Source organism: Xiphias gladius, chromosome 21 (genome assembly GCF_016859285.1).
Source record: "Xiphias gladius isolate SHS-SW01 ecotype Sanya breed wild chromosome 21, ASM1685928v1, whole genome shotgun sequence".
NCBI classification, from domain to species: Eukaryota; Metazoa; Chordata; class Actinopteri; order Istiophoriformes; family Xiphiidae; genus Xiphias; species Xiphias gladius.
In genome coordinates, this window is record NC_053420.1 from 31,816,785 (window position 1) to 31,840,005 (window position 23,221).

Sequence of the window (23,221 nt, forward strand, 5' to 3'; positions counted from 1 at the left end):
AATTCCAATTAAAATGTCCCCGCTCTGGCAGCTTTTTTTTTTTCCTTCGAAGAGGGTGGAGGGGTGAAAGTTTGTGTCAGCCGACAACGTTCCCACAACATGTGACAACGTTACCTACAGGCTATGCATGAGCTATCCGGATAGCAATACAGGCATTGTATTCAACAGCAGTACTCAAACCCTAAATAGATATTGTGAGTAATTCCCTTGAGTCTGAATCTACCAACCAAAACAAATGACACAACCTGCTCAGCACAACTTTATTAGAAAATGAACATCAATCAAATGAAATCAAACGCCAACACGCAAAAAAGCGATAGGCCTAAAGAAAAGAAAAAAAACCCGTCCATCTAGCTTTTGAATTTGGAATTGGCACACAAACATCAGTCCGTTAAAGAAGGCTACAAAGAGGGGCAGAGGGGCATTTTATGTCTGTGCACTTACAGCTGCATAAAATCTAAATAAAATAAGCAAACTTCAATGGGTTAACATTTGGATCTTTTAAAATACCAATTCAAAACAATAATAGTTATGTATTTTATGTCTTTGAGTATGATAGCCCCCCCTCTGCATTTGGAAAAAACTGACCATTTGGCACATTGAGCCTCCAGGATTCATTGTAAAGTGCTGAGGGGTTAATGAGCAGTGGCTTCTCTTCACTCTTTGGCTCTATTCCTACTTTAAATGAAAGGATGGAGGATGGAGCGGGCAACAATGGAATTCAGAAATGCTGACATGTTCTTCTTAAAAACACAAGCATGTTACATTTATTGTAAACAGCAAGTTTGACATTATACTTATTGAAGTAAATCCTGTCATAAGACTTGATTTATCTTAAAAATATAACCAGAAAGCCCTGAGTGTGTCAGGCTGGGCACTCAGGAATTCAGGGTGTGATGCATGGAAATGAGCCACTCAAGAAGCTGCCCAACACACAGATTAAAATGGAACAGCCACAGCATTCACTTGCACCTCATTGAGATTCTTTTAGAAAGTCAACCCCAAGCCTTTCACAACCAAAACCTCATCAGAATGTCTTAAAGACAGCGGCGAGCAGCTTGTCCCTGGGATGTGCCTGCCCGCCTGCCTTGGCATGTCAAGGGCACAACGGGCCAGGAGAAGGTGCTTTGTGGCTGGGAGGGGAAGTGGTGGGCTGCTGGGAATTGAGCAGGGAGGGAGATCTCATCGCTGATCTGTCGTCAGACTCCACTCTCTGACCTCCATACATCCGTCTGTCCACCCCTCCGTCTGTCTGGTCTGTAGCTTGAGGGTGGGAGCTGTGGAGGAACCTCCTTCTTTCTTAGGTGGAGGAGGAGGGTGATCCAGACCTGACCTCACCAGGTTTTGCTGTTTTTAATTTTATTAATTCATTTTTAAAAATGTTTATTTTTTTGAGAAATAACTTATAGCTAAAATCATTTATGTAATGTTTGTTTTTTTTAAATAGAAAAAATACTGTATAAAACTCATTAATATAGCAGTCTTAGGACTATCCCAGGACCCTATTTGCATATTGAACAACCCCAAAGATGGGTGAGGGAATTCATTGGCTATGAAAACACGTAAAATGCTTTGCAGATTTACAGAGAAGGCCTTTATAGCTAACCATAGAGCATGTGCTATAAAATCACTTAATTTGTACTCCAGCAAATAATCTGTCCCTTTCATAGTTACCAGCAACACAGTCACTATCTTACTGTCTTATTTTCTTTTTTAACTTGTTCTTATGTATTGGCTTTACCTGTTTTTCATTTTATTTTTACCTATAACACTTGTCTGTTTTGATGTCCTTGTTTTTGCCATGCTGCAAGCCAAATTTCCCATGCAGTACAATAAGGACTGAACTGAGCTGAGGACACAAGATTTGAAAGGGTATGAAACAAAACACTGGAACTGAACTGAACATATTAACATTATACTCAAGATTTGTACAAGTACAAAAGACACACAAACTTCTCCAAATTACACTCATGCACATTTACTTGCATGTGGATGGAGAAGCCTTCTGATCTAATGTAATCTCAATTAAATTGTAGAGATTAATCAATTTTCACATCCTTGTGATCAGGAGACCTTGTTTTCAGGGGGAAATAGAAATTGGGTCATTTTTAAAAAATGTACATTTAAACAGGTGTCCAAAAACATCAGACGTAATAGGAATTCAAACTTGGCTGTCATGGCCTGTAGTGTAAAAATGGCCTAAAAACATTAGATATGCAGTCATATTCATCATGTCATGAGATTGATGATTCTGGCTGTGGAAGCCATTTTGGATTGGGAGACAGTAATGGATGCTATAACAACATCTGTAACTAGTTTTGGGTGTGCTATTTGACACCACAGCAAAATCAAACACTAATATTGTCCCATTTATTGGTTAAAAAAAAACAAAAACAAAAAAACCCCAAGTGTCTTTAAAAAATAAAACATTTTCCATTTTCTGCCCGTTATCTTTTCCAGCTCCTCATGGGGGATCATGAGGCCTTCCCAAAACAGGTAAGAATTACAATATAATCTCTCCAGCATGTTCTGGGTCTGCTCTGGGGTCTCCTACTAGTTGGAGTGCCTGGAAAACCTCCCAAGGAAGGCACCCAGGAGGCATCCTGATCAGATGCCCAAAACACCTCAGCTGATGCCTTTTGCGCGGTGACTCTACTCCAAGTTCTCTCTGGATTTCTGAGCTCCTTGCCCCATCTCCTAGGATCAGTCCACCCACCATGCAGAGGAAACTCATTTCAGATGTTTGTAGTCGCAATCTCATCCTTTCACTCATACCCAAAGCTCTTACCATAGGTAAGGTTGGACTGGTAAATTAAAGCTTTGTCTTCTGCCTCAGCTCACTCTTTACCAAGGTTACAGTATGATGAAGCAAACAGAACAACATAATCTATAAAGAGCAGAAAAGCAATTCTGAGGTCCCCAAACTGGACACCCTCCGGTGCCGCTTTCTGAAAATGGGAACCAAAACTTTTAAAATGATTCCAACATCAATGCAGACAAGACAAATTAACACACACATAACACAGTCTAGTCAAATATGTAAATCTTTGTCCAGCTTATTACAAGAAAATTAATGTGATCCCCTGATGCTGCAAACTAATGAGCCATTTGCTCCATCATGCTCTGGTTCAAATCATCTCTTTTCTAGTGGTATTAAAGCAGTGAGTCATTGTTGGGTAGGATCAGTTGATTTGGGGATGTCCGGTGCCACAGTTAATCCTTTTGACCTGACCGGGCCCTGCTGGGAAACGTCCTCTCTTCCTTCAGTTTAGGCCACCGTGTTAATGATGAACCACTCTGCTGGCTCACACAATTACAAGACCCCCTTATACTGAACTAAAGACTCTATATTATGCTACACGCCAAGCTGGGGAAAGTACAAGATTAAGCAGTTGAAAATACCAATAAAAACATTTTTTTTTCTTTTCCTTGACACTGCATGCTAAATTAATGCCAAACAGACTACTAAAGCAGGGCTGAGGAACATGACTGAAGTCGTACCACTATTTTGTTAAAGTTTAGATAGTTAAACCTGTGGGCTTGGGGATGGTTTAATCTCGGTGTGGTTTTGAGCTGTTTTAGATAGAAGACCTTGCTGAATTTAACTTTCTACAAGTGCAGTGACAGGGAAAAACAGTCTCATCTGTCAATAAACGTACTACTCTCGATCAGTCATTTTTACATGATCGGCAGTTTGGTAAAGAAAACTCCACCCTATATATATATTTATATATGTATTTTATTTTATTTATTTATTTAATTAATTAAGTAAGTAATAAATACTTGGATGATAATCTTTTAAAGTCAATGACTGCCTGAAGTCTGGAACCCATGGACATCACCAAATGCTGATTTTCCTCCCTTGAGATGCTTTGCCCTCAGTTTTGTCTTCAGTAAGTAACAGGCATGTTCAATTAGGTTTAGGTCAGGTGACTGAGTATTCTTTTTATTTTAAGAGTATTCTGTTTCTTTGCCTTGAGAAGCTCTTGGGTTGCTATGTTTTGGGTCATTATCCATCTGTACTGTGAAGCACCATCCTATCAGTTTTGCAGCATTTGGCTGAATCTGAGCAGATAGTATAGAACTATACACTTCAGAATTCATCCTGCTACTTCTATCAGCAGTCACATCATCAGTGAACACCAGTGACCCACTTCCATTGGCAGCCAGACATGCCCAAGCCATAACACTACCTCCACCATGTTTGACAAATGATGTGGTATGCTTTGGTTAATGAGCCGTTCCTTTTCTTCTCCATAAGCTTCTCTTCCCATCATTCTGGCACAAGTTAATCTTGGTTTCATCTGTTCAAAGAATCTTGTTCCGGAACTGTGCAGGTTTTTTAGACGTTTTCTGGCAAAGTCTAATCTGGTCTTTCTTTACCAGTGGTTGGCACCTTGTGGTAAACCCTCTATATTTACATTCATGAAGGCTTTTCTTGATTGTAGACTTTGAAAATGACAAGCCTACTTCCTTGAGAGTGTTCTTGACCTGGCTAGATGTTGTCAAGGGCCTTTTCTTCACCAAGGAAAGGATTCTGCGCTCATACACTAGTTGTCTTCCGTGGTCTTCCAGGCTTTTTGGTGTTGCTGAGCTCACCAGTGCATTCCTTCTTTTTAAGAATGATTTGGCCACTCCTAAAGTTTCTGCTATCCGTCTTATACGTTTGTTTTGTTTTTTCAGCCTAATGATGGCCGCCTTAATTTGCATCGACACCTCTTTGGGCCGCATATTGAGAGTTCCCATGCACAGCTACCAAATGCAAATTCAACACTTGGAATAAACTCCAGACCTTTTATTTGCTTACTTTGTCATGAAATAACGATGGAACAGGCCACAGCTGGCCATTAAACTGATTTTCAATCAATTGTCCAATTAGCTTTCAGCCTCTGAAAATGAGGGACTATGTATAAAACAGGCTGTAATTCCAAAACGGTTGATGCAATATTTTTGTTAAACTGCTTGAATTAAAGCTGAAAGTTGATTGATCATATCTTGATGACTTTGTATCAAATCCATCCTGGTAGTGCATAGAGGCAAAATTAAAAAAAATTGTGTCACGTGTGTATATATATGTATATATACACACACCATATATATGTATATATATGGTAAATGAAATGCACTTATATAATGCTTTTCTAGCCTTATTGACCACTCAAAGCGCTATACACTACATGCCACATTCACCCATTCACACACATATTCATACAGCAGGGTTCAGAATGTTGCCCAAGGACATTTCGACATGCGGACTGGAGCAGCCGGGGATCGCACCACCGACCTTGCGGTTAGTGGATGACCCACTCTACCTCATGAGCCACGCACACACAAACACATGCACACACACAAAAAAATTATATATATACATATATATATATATATATATATATATATATATATATATATATATATATATATATATATATATATATACATATATATATATATATATATATATATATATATATATATATATATATATATATATATATATATATATATATATATACATACATACTGGTAACACATGCATGTTCTCTTGCCTTACCTAACCATTTATATAGTATATAAAGAATACATATTTAAGTATAAGTTTGTGCCCAAACTGTATCTTTAATTTAACATTGGAAATAAGTGAGTGCTATATATTGGACCAAGAAGCACAAGTGTGAGAAGTCCCTGTCTTCACTAAAAGTGTTTTCACACTGCACTGCAGCAGAAAAGCCTAAACAGGGGAGTGATTACCCGTGCGCTTTTTCTCAAGTATGAAACTAATTCAAGCAATTGCTTTGACTGATGTGTGTGACAGTAGACTCATTAGAGCGTGATAAAGGACTTAATTAAGATTGAAACACAACATGCTGGTGCAATGTGTGGAATCAATATCAACAAAAGGCGCAAGTACACAAACACAAAATTCATACGTGTCCTTTCAGCTGCCCCCGTAATCCGTCAGTTGATATGAATAGCATCACACTTTCTGACTTTACCAGGCGATGGCAGAAAAGATATCCATGGAAGCACAATCAATACAGTGACTGAGGTGGAATTCAGCAAGCACTATCCCCCCACTGAGCTTCTCCAAGAGCAATAATGCAGCTCAAGTATATTCAAGTTCAGCCGGGGAAGAATTTTCACACTAGCTCCAGAAAGCTGTTTCTGTTTAGGTGCACGAAATCTGAAAAAGAAAAAAAGCATTTTCTTGGGGAAGGAGCTATAGGAGAGCCAAGAGGTATGTGATTACTGTTACACAAGTGAAGTTAGGGGCTGTTTAAGAGTAAATGTTACACTTGAGCCTGTGCAGTCAATGAGGAGCTGTACCAGGCTACCTTAAGGCCAGTGTTGCTTCCTCTTAGTGTACAACATGAAGCCATCTCTTTAATGTGAGACAACATGACAACAGTCAAGGCCTCTGTGAAGGAAAAGACAAAGAGCTGGCAGCCCAGGCTCTTAAGTAGAGGTGACATGCCATGATCAAAGGAGAGACTCGGGACTTACAAGCTCACACAGGGTCAGAGGAAAGCCTCAAACTGTGCCAACAGGCACAGCGTTCGGAAGAAGGCTCTGATTTGTGAAATGTGAATTCAAAAACTGAGAGAGAAAATGAAAAAAATGTAACTCCTTAACAATAAATTGATGTCATTTGCAATTTAAATTGCATCGGCAGTTGATATAAACCTGTGATCCAAACAAATACAACATACTCAAAGTGTGAAATAACCGGCTGCAAAAATGGAGCATGCCAAAATATTTTCCCTTCTCCATTCTTTCCCTCCCCTTCACTTGTCCCTGCTACACCCACAGCATATCACTGAATGAAATGCAGCGTGCAATTACCCATTATCCAATCAACTGGAGTCAACACTTAACCATTTGCACGGCTTTGGGCTCAGCCAATTATCTGTCAGGGCTCTCAGTGGGCTCTCAATAGCCGAACCTCATTGCATAATCTTGTGGCTCCAGTTTCATGCCATGCTACCAGAGACGGCGGAGGGCTGGAGGAGAGCTGGGCTGCTGTCTGAAGGGTCATTGTTGTTATCATTGGCTGGCAGAGCGAATCGAGGTCTGGTCACTGACAACAGGCTTCAGTACCCCGGGGCCTCGGCCATTAGAATACATAATGCAGGGCTAGTCATTTGGAAGGGCTCCAGATCGTGCTCTTCAAAACCTTTTTAGATAATTCACTACATCGCATCTTCATCATCCCCCTCTTGCCCTCCCACCACCCAATCCTGTCACCCATGATTGGACACAGCCCTAAAGCTTCCCCCACCCTTTTCATCCTTAAATCCTGCCCTTGACCTCACAGCTCTTGCCCCCTGTCCTGCTCCTCCAACAAACCAGCACCCCACCACCCAACCCCTATCAGTCCAGACTGGTCCAGTCAGTCAGTGGTGGCCGGTGGCTAGTTGACCCCCTGAGGGCTTTCAGCACTAGGGCCCCAGCTGAGTAGCCTGGGCAGCTGCCAACCACCAGCCACTTCAACCCTGGCTGTCCGGATGATTGCATTTGTCAAGCCGCCAGTCCGCGTCAGCCTTGCACAGGTCTGATCACCGACAATTAGGGGTTAAAGCAAGGGGGTGCTATCGCTGGTGGTGTAGAGAGAGGAGATAAAAGTGCGGGGGTGGGGGTTTTCATCCACCTTGGAAGTGGATGAAGACCCCCACTCTGGTCACTGGTGACAGTTGGCAGGATCTTCCTTTCATTATTCCAATAATACTGCAGCCCAGATCTTGCTCTTTATATCCACACATAACTTCAATATCAGCCAGTTAAAATTTGGGATGTATTGTTGGTTTGACCACCTGTAAGCCCACGAATGGGAGCAGTCATACTGCATAGGCTCATTTTGTAAGTAACAGCTGACAAAGCCGAACCGTCCAAAAACACAGAGTACAGTGCACACAGCTGGAGCACCACAGAGCCTGAAGAATTAACCAGTGCAGTACCTGATTTTGATCTTAATACCAAGGTTATATTTATTTCAAGACCCTATTTTCTTTGACTATTACTGTTTACAGTTCCCATTCAAGTGAATGGGAAAGGGGTCTCAGACTTTTGGAACCCGCTGTTAATATAACAGAGAAAAACAATGTGCCAAACCTCTTAAATGCATCAGTGTTTATGGTCTGTACAAGAACTTTGCCTTGACAATGTAACAAATATATTAAAAAAAATAGAATTTCAGTGGAATCATTTCGTGTCGATATGATTATATTGTCACATTGTTCACTACTGTAAACACCATTTTGAAAATTCTGTATGTAATGTTGCAGATATTTGGCATATCATTCTATAATATCAGATTTTTTTCAGATATTCATTTATAACATGATTAATCCAAACAAAACAGCAAGCTAGCCTTACTATCACACTACTTGTCGAGCCCCAACTGTCCTTAAAAGATGGAAAGAATTGTTTGTCGACACATGATAAGTCTGTAGTAGCAAAAGTACAGTAACGTATGGGTCTTTTGAGTCTTGAGACCAGACAAAGTACATTTACACACTGATTCAGCTGCGTCCTAAACATCCTTAATATGATTAATAAGCTGCATTAATACAATACAAGCCTTGTTTCAAGAGTTTATTAACTCATCTCAAAATGTTGACATTTTATAACTAAGATTATTTCAGTTTGTAAAAATATCTTTTTAGAAGAATGGTATACAGTAACTTGAACTGAACATGATGCTGCCAGTCATAATGAAAGACAAACTTAACTTGTAATCTATAAATATGAATATAAATAATTTACTGTAACAAACTGACTGTGTGGACATTCTCTAAACCAAAGGTTTTGCTTTCCCCATGGAAAGCTTTTTCTTTTTTTTTCAAAACTATAACACTGCCTCCCTCTAGTGGTTTTTACACAACATTGCAAAAATAAACACTTGTGAAAAGGAATCAGAAACTCAGTAAAAGACAATTTTCAGTGGCACAGGAGGCCAGTAGGCCATGACAGCAGGCCCCTCTTTCTGTCAGGATGGACACGGTATGATGTCGTCCTGCATGATCACCTGTTTTTCTCTTTCCCTCTCTCTCTCTCTTTTCAGTGATTTGGTTAAATAACATTGAAATGTTGATATCACTGAATTAATTTCCAACTTTGAAAGAAAAACCAGTTCACCAAAGCCTCTGACCAGCAGCTGTGAATGAGGGGCTGGTCGACCCTCACTCTCCTGACATATGTTTACTCATTCAAATAAACCACAGACGTGGGTTTGACCCATATCACTATGTCGTTCTGAAGGGGACATGAGAATCACGTGACTTGTGCTAATTTGCATCATGTAACGATCAAAGCTATTTTTCAGGCTACAGTAGCGCTATCAGAATCACCTCTCACCTATCTAACAGTCCAAAGTTTTGGCTGAGGAGGCAGGCCCTGGTCTTTAGCTGTGCTGGGTTTCTGTTTGGCTCTCCTGGGTGTCTGTCCTAGACCATCAATTGGGTGTGGGCCATTTCCCAGGAGGAAGTGCTCCCAGGCAAAGAGGGACTCTTCCACAGACACCCAATATCTTGTCTGAAAGAAAGAAACAATATAAGCCATATGGTTGGGTCACAAAACTCCAAGACACCACATCTGGCTCCATCTTGAAGGTTATTCAATCAAGTCTGAATGGCAACAGTCAAGGTCTCTAAGGAATGTAAAATAAATTTTCATTTTTAATGAACAAAAGTTACAAAACATGTTTTTTTTCAGGACTCGTATATTTGCTTATTGTTTGTATGTATGAACGCAAATATGTTTGGCAGTCAACTTTCATTTTTTCAGAGCTTCCTACCAGGACACAAACATAGTAGACTAGACCAGTCTTCTATCTGAGCTTTCTGTGGCATCATCACAGAACAATGATGTTTCTTTGATTTAAAAAAAAGAGAAATAATATCTGCCAGGAAGGAAGAGAAAATACAGATTAAAAAAAAAAAAATTGTTTAGAAAATAGTCTGTGAGTACACATTACATTAAGTACACATGATTTATAATAAGTGAGCTATAAACATGACAAAATACTGGTATGGTCCTTCAGTGATATTCTGTTTTAGAATCTCACTTTGGTACATTAATTGGCTTGAGTGGTGTTAAACTCAAACTGCAGAAAATTTGTATGGTGGTAATGATGAAAAAATGACACCTTTCCTCACTTAGTACTTTATTCATTATCTTTTACATTTATCCTGTAAAACTACCTAAAGTGTTGCCCTGTGAATGTAATCTCTTATGATGAAATCTACAAATACACTTAGGTACATCAGGATTTGGAGAGTGACACAATTTTCATAATTTTGCCTCTGTACACCACCACGATGGATTTTAAACAAAACCATCAAGATGTGATTGAAGTGTAAACTTTCAGCTTTAACTCACGGGGTTTCACAAAAATATTGTATAAACCATTTAGGAATTACAGCCATTTTTATACATATTCCCTCATTTTCAGAGGTTCAAAAGTAACTGGACAATTGACAATGATCAGTTTAGTGGCCAGGTGTGGCCTGTTCGCTCGTTATTTCATGACAAGTTAAACAGATAAAAGGTCTGGAGTTGATTCCAAGTGTTAAATTTGCACTTGGTAGCTATTCATGGGAACCCTCAATATGTGGTCCAAAGAGGTGTCGATGCAAAACAAGGAGGCCATCATTAGGCTGAAAAAAACAAAACAAACCTATCAGACAAAGCAGAATCTTTAGTAGAGGCCAAATCAACAATTTGGTACATTCTTAAAAAGGAGGTGAGCTCAGATACAGAAAAAGGCCCGGAAGACCACGGAAGACAACTGAAGTGGATGATAGCAGAATTCTTTCCATGGTGAAGAATATCCCTTCACAACATCAAGCCAGGTCAAGAACATTCTCAAGGAGGCAGGTGTATCATTGAGACATCATTAAAGTCTACAATCAAGAGACACCTTCATGAATGTAAATACAGAGGGTTTACCACAAGGTGCTAACCAATGGTAACACTCAAGAACAGAAAGACCAGATTAGACTTTGCCAGAAAATATCTAAAAAAGCCTACCCAGTTCTGGAACAAGAATCTTTGGATAGATGAAACCCAGATTAACTTGTACCAGAATGATGGGAAGAGAAGAGTATGGAGAAGGAAAGGAACGGTTCATGAGCCAAAGCCACCACATCATCTGTCAAACATGGTGGAGACAGCGTTATGGCATGGGGATGTATGGCTACCAATGGAAGTGGGTGACTGGTGTTTATTGATGATGTGACTGCTGATAGAAGTAGCAGGATGAATTCTGAAGTGTACAGTTCTATACTATCTGCTCAGATTCAGCCAAATGCGGCAAAACTGACAGGACAGTGCTTCACAGTACAGATGGATAATGACCAAAACATACTACGAAAGCAACACAAGAGATTCTCAAGGCAAATCAATGGAATGTTCTTCAATGGCCAAGTCAGTCACCTGACTTCACCCAATTGAATATTCTTTTTACCTCCTGAAGACAAAACTGAGGGCAGAAAGACCCACAAACAAGCAGCAACTGAAGGCGGCAGAAGTAAAGGCCTGGCAAAACAACTTAAGGGAGGAAACTCAGCATTTGGTGATGTCCATGGGTTCAAGACTTCAGGCAGTCATTGACTGCAAAGGATTTTCATCCAAGTATTAAAAATAATCCTTATAATTATGCTGGTTTGTCCAATTACTTTTGAGCCTCTGAAAATGAGGGTCTATAAATAAATATGGGTGATTTAAATCTATTGAGTTAAAGCTAAAACCTACACTTCAATTACATGTTGATGGCTTTGTTTCTACTGTGGTGGTGTACAGAGGCAAAATTATGAAAATTTTGTCCCTGTCACAACTGGGAAATTAATAAATCAAATGAATGATCTCAAAGAGAATATCTGCCCTTCAGAGAACAGTTTTACAAAATTAGCTACAATTAGTTCCTTCTCATTCCTTCACATGTAAGTATTGTTTGTTTACAAAAGAAGGAACTACTGCATCAGTTCACAGATTAGTAGGAAAAATGAACTTAAATGTGAACATGTGATGCAAGACACTGTCAGATACTTCACACAGTTTTTTATATGTCAAAATCTTACCTCCAGAGCCAGAACATTTGGGTGTGGCAGATGTCCCCTTCCTCTGAGATGATCCTCTATCTTCTGTAACTCCTGCAGTAACCGAGGGTAGATGCTGTTTTTTGTGCATACCCTGGCCATAAAATTTAGTCAGTTTACCACAATATTTATCTAAATTATTAGAATTTCCCTTTAAATGATATGTACCAACAGTAAAAGTGGATTTACTTCTTATGGCTTTACAACGGTTACTTTCAAAGAATGCTCTCTCTGAAACTTGTTGAGTTGTTCAATGACACTCCCAAATGGCCTCCACTTTCCTCACTCCTCTACTCAATTTCTACAGTTTTCACTGAAATACCAAAGCAATAATGATAAAGATGTAGGCTGTCCAACAGCTGCAACTACACTTTAATTCATTTATTTTTTTTATTAATCGTCTAGTCAATAAAATGCCAAAAATACTGAAAATCCCCCTCTTAGTTCCCTAGGACCCTGGGGATGTCTTTAAATGTCTAGTTTAAACAACTCTACAAAAATGAAGTTATTCTGTTTAAAATTATAGACAGAGAAAAGCAGAAATTATTCACATTTAGAAGCTGGGAATCAAGATTGGTTGTGATTTTTGCTTGATAAATGGCTCAAACAATTCATTGATTATCATAATGGTTGTTGATAAACAATCAATTGACTAACTAATGATCTCAGCTCTAGTTGCAAAAAAGCTAACAGGACAGTCAAGGAGATGTCACAGTCTGTACACACCCACACAGTCCTGAGGAGATGTCTCATCAGCCAAAGCAAAAACAGCTGCTGGTTGGACCATAGGTGTGTAGGGGCCTCAATCCTTACCTGCAGCAATGCAGTATTCCTGTGGTGAGCGGCCTCAGACTCCTTCACCCACTGCTTTTTCAGGATCTTCAGCTGCTCTCTGCGATTCTCCATCTGTTTCAGCAGCTCTGCTCTTCTTCCTAAACTGATGTCAGACAGAGCTAGACTCCATATTCAACAAGTAAAACCTCCAGTATGAACATTGGTACAGGTCACAGTGACTGGTGGGTGTTTCTGTTATAGAAAAAGCATTTCTGTCCTTGCTTTGTTTAAGAAAGCGACATTTTAAAATTAAATTTTCATTCCATGAGAAATTAAATGAACAAAATTAAAATGTAAAACAAATGAAAAAGAAAAGAGACAGCATTCAACAGAAATGTCAGAAAATAGAACAGAATTTAATAAGGGGTCATCTAAAATTGAATAATTACTAATAGAAAATGCTTGAAAGAAAAGGTTTGGAGCTAGATCTATTTGGTGTGCACAAGCAAAACAGATTTAAACAGGCTCAGGTTCCACTGACATCTTATCCTGTTTCAGTTTATGCTTACATTTTAAAAAAACTTGCATTCCACAACAAGGTAACATTATTGACTGACCACAAACAGAGCTGAAACAATTTAGTTAATTGATTAATGCACAGAAATTTAACAAAGAGCGATATTAATAATAAGTTTTTCATCCAAGTAGTTTTTCTAAACAAAAATACCTCCTCTAGGATAATCACCTAAAGACTTTGGGTTTTGAACAAGCAATCTGATTATATCCTCTTTAAAATGTATTATTAGCCTTTCTAACAGCCGTTTCAACGGCAGACATTTTGCCATGTCATACGAAAAGCTCAGCTGTAAATAATAACAATATTGATGACTGAATTCCATTTAAATGTCCCGGTATTGTGTGTGTTCTTACTGGGTTGTTTTACTGGAACACTTAAATGGAACAGAGACATCATTGATGTTGTTAGTTCCACCTGTGCTTTACTATTAATCTCCGGAACAAATATTAGTTGCACAGGTTCAGTTTTCACAGAGGTGAACTTTGACATATAGGAGCTTTTGTTTGCCTTTGTTGAAAACAATCAAACACCACTTAAATATGATAACATAAAGTTAAAAGAGGAATAATTAGCATGGAGGAAATTATAAAATGACCCAAATTAATATTCAAGGAAAGTTCTGGGAGCAGTTTTTAATTCAGTAGAAATCACAAGAGGATGTGGGAGAGTCTACTACATAAGACTACTTAAGACTCTGAAAGGTATGTTGGGTCTCCACAGCAATTTTATTTTTAAACTTATCTGAACTAGCATGCAGCCAAACATGAGTTTAATGCATATTAGACCAGCTGAAAGTAAGCTGACCTGGTAGTTTGTTTTTGTTTTGCACGCCACCTTTTGATTGAAGTTAAGAAACAGTACTGAGCGACTTATTCTCCATTTTTGCACCACTTATCATTGTGAAAGTGCAGTAAACATCCTGGATTTAAGCCTGAATGTTGTTTGAAACCCACTTTCAAATTTTTGAAACCTTTATTCTCTTTGTGAAAAACAAAAAAGGGAAATTTCACCTCTTTTTTTTCAAATCTAGACAAAATCAGACCAGTTCCAGATCAAAACCACTATATTTAGACCTGCAAATCTGGAATAGATTATCCCAGAGAAGCTAAATACTGTTTAAAACACAGTTTCCGATTTGTAAAACATTTATTCTATTTGTGAAAACACAGAAAAGGGTGATTTCATTGCTTTCGTCCTAGCTACACCACATCAGACCATGCCTAGATCAAAAACCACTAGACCACTAGATTTTTCACATCTGGAATAGATTAACAGAGTGTAGAGAGAGTGTAGAAATTGTTAAAACACAGTTTCAGATTTATGAAACCTTTATTCTATTTGTGAATACACAGAAAGGACAATTTGCACTGCTTGCCACAATGCTCCTTTTGTGACTATAAATTCACTATAGAAGTCCATTTAATTTTTATCTCCCATGTAGATCTCCGCTCTCTCACTTAAAACAAAAGTAGAAACATTATTTTTCCCTTTAAAATACAGTCACAACATATTCATAGGTTTAAGGTGGCGTGGTGGGAGGTGATTCAGTTGGTAGATTTTGTAATGCTTTGGTGGTGAGGATTCAACAAATTCCTGATGTCTTTGAAATACTGTATGCACCAAATTCTTTTGACCATACCTTCTTTGACAATGTAAAATTAATCTTGTTATACTTAACTGATTCTGCCTTAATTATAGCTGAAGATTTTAATGCTGTGGGTAACCCATCCATGGACTATAGTAACCCTCTGGTCTTGTGTAGTTGCAATCTTTCACCTAAATACATTAAGTCATAATTACCAGAAATAAACATTATTAACTTAGTTCTGGAACTTATTGACCCCAACCATTAAAGATTTCCCTTTCTTCTCCACCACTAACTGTCATATTCCAGGACTGATTTCTTCTTCATTTTCCCCTGATAGTGATTTATCAGATGTAAGAGTTGAATTTCTTCATCAGCGGCCAAGCAGACTACTTGCTTTGAGGCTTAGAAAATCAGAGCATTTGGAGTATATCAGCGCCATTAAGAATGAAAATGGTGATATACCGAATGTATTCTCCCCTCCCAAATAAATTATGTTTTCCTTAACCACTAGAAGCAACTATACACCTCTGAGTCTCATGGTAATATAGAATAAATATAAAGTTTCTTGGAGTCTACCATGAGAACTACCGTCTCTCATCTGAGCAGGTAGCATAATTGGACTCTTCTATTTCTCTAACAGATCTGATGCCTAAAGGCAAGTCCCCTGGGCTCAACGATATCTTTCCGGAACTGCTGTTGGCGCTCTGGGATCAATTTCTCCTCAGTCACTGGTTCTTTCTATGGAGATCAAGAAATAGCCCTAATCACTTTGCTACTAAAAAAGAAAAAAGATGCCTTTTGCTGCACCAGCTTTACAGATTTATCAATCCTCAATACAGATTTTAAATTATTTGCAAAAGAGCTATACGTTAGGTTAGACAAGTGCATATGTTCCTTAGTTCATCTGGATCAAGTTGGTTTTATTAAAGGCTGTCAAGCTTTTGACAACATTTGACGTTTACTACATATCATTGCTTCTCCTTCATCTAAGGGACAACCTTGTGCAGGTTTTCCTCTGATGCAGAAAAAGTCTTTGACTACATAGAGTGGGATTACTTATGGGTTGTTATGAAACACCTCAGGTTTAGGTCTAGGTGCACAAACATGGTCAAAACAGTTTACCCTTCCCCTTCTGCACGTGTCAACACTTGTTTTGGTGGCTCACCTGACTTTCTATTATCTAGGTCTACTAGAGTAGACCCAGAGCTGTCCTTTATCACCTGTTTTGTTCACTCTGTCCTTGCTCAAGCAGTCTGACAATATCCACATATCAGTCATATATGCATTAATGGAACCAAATATCATTTGTTGCTTTACGCTGATGATATACTGTTGTAATTAATTGAAAATGACATTTCCATTTTCAAATATCCAATTTCCATACTCTTACTTTAACTGAATACATTGCCAGGTTATAAAATAAACTGGGGGGAATTCCATTCTCATGCCATTAATTGCTGTTGCCTTGGCCATTTCTCTACCTGCTCCATGCCAACTGAAGTGTTTTAACTACCTGGGGACTGACATTAGGACAGATCTCTCTCTAATTGTAAAAGGCAACTCAACTGCTTCAGTTCTTGAAAAAGTGAGGTGGGACTTAAATAACTGGTCATTGTGACCGATTATGTCTCACACTATATCTGTATGGCAGCGAACTGAAAAACAATACATTTCATATATGCTCCATAACTTATGACAGTACAACATTTACTGCTGTCCGGATCCACTCGTATTCCCTCCATTGAGTTCTAGAGGTATTCATGTGTTAAAGGATATCTATAATGATAAAGGCCTCTGCACTTTTCAACATCAACAGTGCATTCAGAAAGTATTCAGACCCATTCATTTTTCCCTCATCAATCCACACTCAATATCCCATAATGACAAAGTAAGAACAGTTTTAGAAATGTTTGCTAATTTATTAAAAAGGAAAAACTGAGATATCACATTGACATTAAATATTTAAAATAATTTATCATGTAGCCACAATGTAACAAAATATGAAAAAGTGAAGGGGTCTAGATACACTGTAAAGTTCCCTGGGATGCATTTCCAACTGCCCATCTCCTTCCTACTCTTCTTAATTCCAAACCCACCTCTGCATGGTTTGTCGCATGTTTCGTCAATTTTCAAAACGCCTTTAATTGGATTAGTAATTAGTAAGTGGACTGAATAATTTCCATATATTGTTATAAGTAAGGATAAGGATATACTGTAAATAAGTCCAAGAAATATTATAAGGGTCTTTAATGTATTTTTTGCTTTTTTGTCAGATGATGAACAAACTATTATGAGTATGTGATGCACATAAAAAAGTTACAAGTAGTGTCAGACTCTTTCTCCTGTTGAAAAAGAGAGAGAGAAGAAAAGTAATGATGAGGTCTCTCTGACTAACATGTTGTATTTATAATCACAGGAAATATTTGTGTAGATTATTTTTCTAATAAAAAGTAATTATTTTCTAATAAAAGACAACAGAGGGTTTAGTTTTCATTTACAATTATCAGTCTCCTCATGTTATTCTGAGCTGTAGTGATGGTATGACTGAAAACGCATCAACACTGTCAGGAATCCTGCCAAGAATCTAAAAGAATCTTCATGGAATTAAAATGCAGCTATAATCGTCATTATGTATTTATTGAGCGTGGTGAACTCTCCCTTCATTTGTTAGAAGCTGTGGTTTAAAACTGGGGTGTACACATGGAAAGCATGGAACAGCAACATGATTCGACTGATCTACTGTATAAGGTAAGTGTACTTTGTGGTATTTGAAGTCAGCTTTCAGAAACTAAAATTTAAAAATGAAAAAGAAAAGCTTATTTTATTTTCAATTTAAAAAACAAACATGAAAAATGCAAAACAAGTAATTTTTACTTTTTCTCCTTTTCTACATTAGAAAAGAAAACTGCAAAAAAAAAACAACATAGGAAAAGGGCTGGTATTTGTCTGAATCCTGAGGTTTTTGTAGGTCCAAACAGTCTGGTCAGAGCCAGGTAAAAGCCACCAAGGTGACATGGTAGCTAACGCTGGACACCAGTTTGTAGACTATCATCCTGGTTTTTTGGACAATACTAAGATGTGATTTTAGACTTGGTGAAACAAGGCCTGTCATCAGCAGTTATATATATATATATATATATATATATATATATATATATATATATATATATATATGTGTGTGTATATGTATATATATATCTATAGCACCCATCCCCCAGCACCTGTCCTTGAGCGGGAGTCTGCAAAACCTCATTTTCAAATATATACTGATCAAGAGTCATCATTCAAAGGAGTTTATGCTATGTTTTGATAACCCTCTTACTATTTTTCAATTTTGGCATATATTGATATATAATACTATAATACTCATGTTATAGTACTTATTAGCAACTAAGTGCATTTCTGAAAGAAATCAAACTTTCTGGTTAATGAGGCATTAAAATGGAAAAAAAAAATTGCACATGCAAACGCAAATGCACAAAATATGAAGTTGGTACCAGACTATATTTATTAAGGTATCGAACACACCATTTTTTACTGCAAACGGACATTCTGCAAAAAAGAATTATACAATGTAACTAAGGCTACGCCAAAGAAAGTGATGCTCATCGACCAGGGTTTTCTTAGCAGGAATGTTTGACTTAAGTGTGGGTGTGCTTGTTGCTTTAACACGTAAGCCAGAAGGAAGCTGAGTTGCTGAAATTGAATTTTTAAAACATTTTGTTATACTGTTTTTGCGCTCATGCATTTTTGCATTCCCTTTCAACATTTGACCATTCATTACATTTTTACACGCCTGTTTCTCCCATTAATTTTTAGAATTACAAATGCCTTTAATACAATAATTTGTAATATTAACACATTAATTAATAGAATCTGGCCTTTTTTAGTTACACATAATCAGCACTCAATCTGCTGAAATGACACATTTGAGTGTGTTAAAATGGCTCGCATATTGTATAAAATATGTTGAAATGACACATTTGTATGTAAAAAATGGCTCACATCTATTGTGTTGCATTCGACACAACGTGTTGTCCCTAACCACACTCACTACATCTGCACAACGTGTCATTTTTAACATCTTTTTTGTCAGTGTAGTTTTGACATCAGCTCTGCTGGGAACCACATTACAACATAGTCCATGAGGCATGCAATCATGAGATCACGTAACTTTCCAAGTTTAAATAAATCTTTCATTTAAGTCAGTTATCTTAACTGAAGTATATGGATATGAATATGAAACTAACCGTAATTAAGACTATCCTCTATAATTGCATTGTAATATTGCAATTTGTACCACTAAAAAGTTTAGTTACCCTTGGGTTTCTCTCACAAATCTGTGTTTAAAGATCACCTTGAAACATGTTTTATGATACATAAAAATACTATGCTTTGAATAATAATTTTTGTCTGATACAGTTTTTCCACAAAAAAGGTAAATTACCTATTGCCTTAAAATTTAACAAAAATGTATTTTGATGTAGTGCAATTAGTGTCCCAGTTTTGTACATAATCCTACACATCACACAGCTAAATCCTTCCTTGGCGGTCTGTTTTGCTTGTTTTACATTTTCAATATTACAAATAAATACTCAACAGAACAAACACACTCTTACATTTGGAATGTTTTGGTGGTCATATGGGGAGACTTGGAGTCGCCTGCTATGACGGCGAACCTACCGCTGCTGCCAGTGCTTGAATGAATGCAAAGCGGTGAGCTGTGGAACCTGCTGCTACTGGGCTGGATTCAACTTCCTCGCCATGGACCTCTTAGTGACCTCTGGGACTAAGGTCTAAAGTGCTGAAAACACCTGAGACTCGTCCAGGGAACAAGGTAACATTTGAGTACTCAGTGATGTAGTGAGTATGAGCCAAGACATGTTTATGAAATATGTATCATATTACTCACCTAATGCTGTATTACACTGATGTGTAGTAACAGAATCGTTAGCTGAGAGGTAGTTAGTAAATGTCTATGACTGATAGCTAGCTCATTAAACATAATGAAAAATGTACACAATTACATGAGGTTAACACTACACAAATTGCACGACTTAGTTATGTGACTCGACAAATGAGAAGCAAGCTAACAATTTTGCTAGCCAGCTAGTCAAATCATTAACTAGCTTCATGTTGCGTAAATAAAAGAAAACTACAGTATATTATGTTAACTAATGGAGAAAAGTTTTATATATTTTTTTATCTGAAAGATGCAACCAAGTTTTTGCAGTGGTCGTGTCCTCATCCCTGACTGAGTGATTCATTATTTCTGAAAACGATATGATTATGTATTTTTTTCTTCTGCCAGTTGGGCATAGTGACATCGATACTGCGTGCAGATAGCCAAAAATGATATTAAAAGAAGTACTTCCGGTTTCAGAGGGCGAAAAATTCAGCTGTTTTTAAGTTTTTGATTTATTTCACTGTCGCTGTTTAAATCACAGACGAAAAAGGAAATCAAGTCCAATTTGAGGTATAAATCTGCCGTTTTTGACTATAGAGTCAATTTTTAATGCTTTTTTTGTCTTTGTATTTAAAAATAAAAATAAATGCTGTAGGAATGAGGACTCAATTTTTCCATTGATCTGATTGGTCATTAGTTGACAGGGGCTGTTGACAGGTTCTGATCTGATCCTCTAAAGCTAGCCTCTTGGACCTGTGGAGGTTTGCCTGCAACATGGCGATCTATCAATTTAAAAGTGAACCAACGTCGTGATAGAACAAAACCCAGTGAAGCCTAAAGAGAGCTAGTTAACCCCATAAATCTCGGTTCATGGTACAGGCCCCTTGTATGATGTCGTCTAGATTTGAAAAAAGCAGGCAGATCAATCTTTTACGTGCTTCACAAGTAGAATAAAGGCTCCACAAATTTAACAGTAGGTTTTAAAACAGCATTGAGGCTTAAACTAGGATGTTTCACAACAATAAGTGGTGCAAATAACGGATAATCGGTTTAGTATTGTAAAGTAAGTTTCCCTTATCTGTCCCCTTAAATGCCGAATCGGAAGCTAACTTCAGCGTCGTAGTCAAGCTACGTTAGCTAACTTTATGGTGTACTCTTTAATGAAGAATCACGGACCCCATTGACACTGTTAATCACCAAGCTGTATCATTACTTGTTCACGATATAGGTGACAGACTTACATTTCCCCGTGTTTCTTAAATAATTCCATTTGCTGGCTGCAAAAGGCGTTCCTCTGACCCTACAAACGTAACGTTGACATCACTCAACTATAGTGGACAACCGGACGTGGAGTTATTTTACTTCAAAATAAAAGCGATTTTTGTTGGCTTTATGTTTAGGGCATACAACTTCGTACCGGGATAATTTAGGTCTCTGGATTACAATGTTGACGATTTGACATGCAGTATATACATTTTATTGAACAGAAAAAAATACACATATATACAAGGTTTAATCTTAACCACCAATGATTTATTTATCTGCTATACATAAGAAATAGGGAAAAAAAAAAGTCATGTTCATGGATACATTGAAACTGCTGTTGACCTACCTCAGTTCTAGATGTGAAAAAGCAGTAAAAAATTTTCATTTTTGGATATTCACAGAATAAAGGATTTACAAATAGGAGCCTGTGTTTTAAAAAAGTCTTGGGTGTCTCTGGGTTAATGTATTCCAGTGCTGACCAGTCTAAGTAGAGTGGTTTCTGTTCTAGGCCTGGTGTGATGTGGTCTAGATGTGAGAGGAGCAGTGAGATCTCCCTTTTTTTACTTATTCACAGATAGAATAAACGTTTGACAAATCTGAAACCATGTTTTAAAGAGTCTTTAACTTCTCTGGGATATTCTAATCCAGATTTGACCAGTCTAAATATAGTGGTTTTTGATCTGGGCCTCGTCTGATGTTGTCTGGATGTGAAAAAAAGCATCGAAATCTCTCTTCTTGCTTTCAAAAATAAAACACATTATTCTTTAATTTGAAAGTGGGTTTCAAACATTGTTAAGGTTTTACCTACAATGTCTTTCAATGTCTAACAGTAACAGAGAATCAGCCACCTAGCATTGTAAATTTAAATGTGAGTCGGAAGCTAGCTTAGGCATCGTCTTCTCAGGTTGAGCCCTCTCTTTAGAATGTACCAGCAGAGATCTTAAAGGCTTAGTTTGTCCTTTTGAGAAATGTACTTATTCACTTTCTTGCCAAGAGTTACATAAAAAGATGAATACCACTTTCAAGTCTGTACAGTAGGAAGCCACCACCAGCAGCTGGTTAGCTTAGCATGCAGCAAATAGGGAAACAGCTAGCCTGGTTCTGTCTAAAGGTATCAAAATTCACATACCAGCACATTTAAAGTTCAATAATTAACACATTGTACCCCATATGTTTAATCCACAAAAAAATAAAATGCAAAAAATTACAATTTGCTGTTTTATGAGGAGGTTATGCGCTGTACTATTTCTTGGGACGGAAGTTACTGGTCTGAAATGTCGAACTACTCCTTTAAGGTATGGAATGGTTTGTGGTGAGGGCTGAGTCCCCGTGACTTGACGCCTCCAGCTACATGTTTTGACAGTCCAGCCATGTAGCCAATGTGTTTCACTGTGTTACTTCTGTTGGTCCCATTGAGTTGGCTGTGTCTGCCTTGGTCATAAATCGGGTTATGATGACCAGCTCAGTACAGTTTCATGTGTTGTTCCACTAATTTTCCCTCAGTCTATGACATATTCTGACACATTTTGCATCTTTCACAGCTCTGTCTGTTTCCTCTCAAGTAAGTATTGAATTTTGTTTTGGTCTGAGTGTTTCAAAGGTGGTATATGAGTTTGATTTTGCTGAAGAATTTGCTTCTTCTGTCTTTCTGCAGGCTGCAGCGTTACTCTGTCTCTAGGTCTTGTTGTTGGCCTAACAATCTATTTTATCTGGGTTTCCAAGTTTGACTGTGTCTACCAGTCAGAGTGGCCAGGCTGTCGCATAACTAATCTTTATTTAGTTCATGTCTTCTCATTGTTTAGTTGATCACGATGCCTGGATTAATTGCTAAATAGCATTCAAGTTTACTTTGAATTATAGTAGTAAATGTCCAATGATCAATATGTTTTTCTTTGGTTATAATTTGGTTGGTCCAGTGCTGTGCTATGGTTATGTACAGTTAGAGGAGTTGAGCCCCACAGCTTTGTGGTATAGCTATAGCTAAAGTTAGCTAAGGTAACAGTCTCTGCCCACATAAC

At 37.8% G+C, this 23,221-nt stretch overlaps 1 protein-coding gene across 4 annotated transcripts; it reads right to left on the reverse strand.

The window, feature by feature from the left end:
- Nucleotides 1-257: 257 nt before the first annotated feature.
- c21h3orf14 (chromosome 21 C3orf14 homolog) lies at nucleotides 258-21,305 on the reverse strand. 4 transcript variants are annotated; one of them, XM_040116505.1, is made up of 5 exons: nucleotides 21,179-21,273; nucleotides 19,715-19,845; nucleotides 12,906-13,029; nucleotides 12,075-12,146; nucleotides 7,455-9,528 (listed from the first exon to the last, which is right to left on the reverse strand). In XM_040116505.1, the coding sequence occupies exons 3-5, from the start codon at nucleotides 12,996-12,998 to the stop codon at nucleotides 9,352-9,354; spliced, it is 342 nt and encodes a 113-aa protein (XP_039972439.1). In that variant the 5' UTR covers nucleotides 12,999-13,029; nucleotides 19,715-19,845; nucleotides 21,179-21,273; the 3' UTR covers nucleotides 7,455-9,351. The 4 variants fall into 4 exon arrangements, with proteins under 4 accessions (XP_039972441.1, XP_039972439.1, XP_039972438.1 ...); XM_040116507.1 differs by lacking the exons at nucleotides 7,455-9,528; nucleotides 19,715-19,845 and adding an exon at nucleotides 258-2,697 and having other exon boundaries at nucleotides 21,179-21,305; XM_040116504.1 differs by lacking the exon at nucleotides 19,715-19,845 and having other exon boundaries at nucleotides 7,458-9,528; nucleotides 21,179-21,305.
- Between the last annotated feature and the right edge of the window lie 1,916 nt (nucleotides 21,306-23,221).

Excerpts from the sequence above, each read along its gene's own strand:
- c21h3orf14 (XM_040116504.1), bottom strand. The coding sequence starts at position 21,207 with ATGGAATTATTTAAGAAACACGGGGAAAT. Across the intron at positions 12,147-12,905 it reads GGAATACTGCATTGCTGCAG|GAGTTACAGAAGATAGAGGA; the intron begins GTAAGGATTGAG and ends CGGTTACTGCAG. Across the intron at positions 9,529-12,074 it reads CAAATGTTCTGGCTCTGGAG|ACAAGATATTGGGTGTCTGT; the intron begins GTAAGATTTTGA and ends TCTTTCTTTCAG.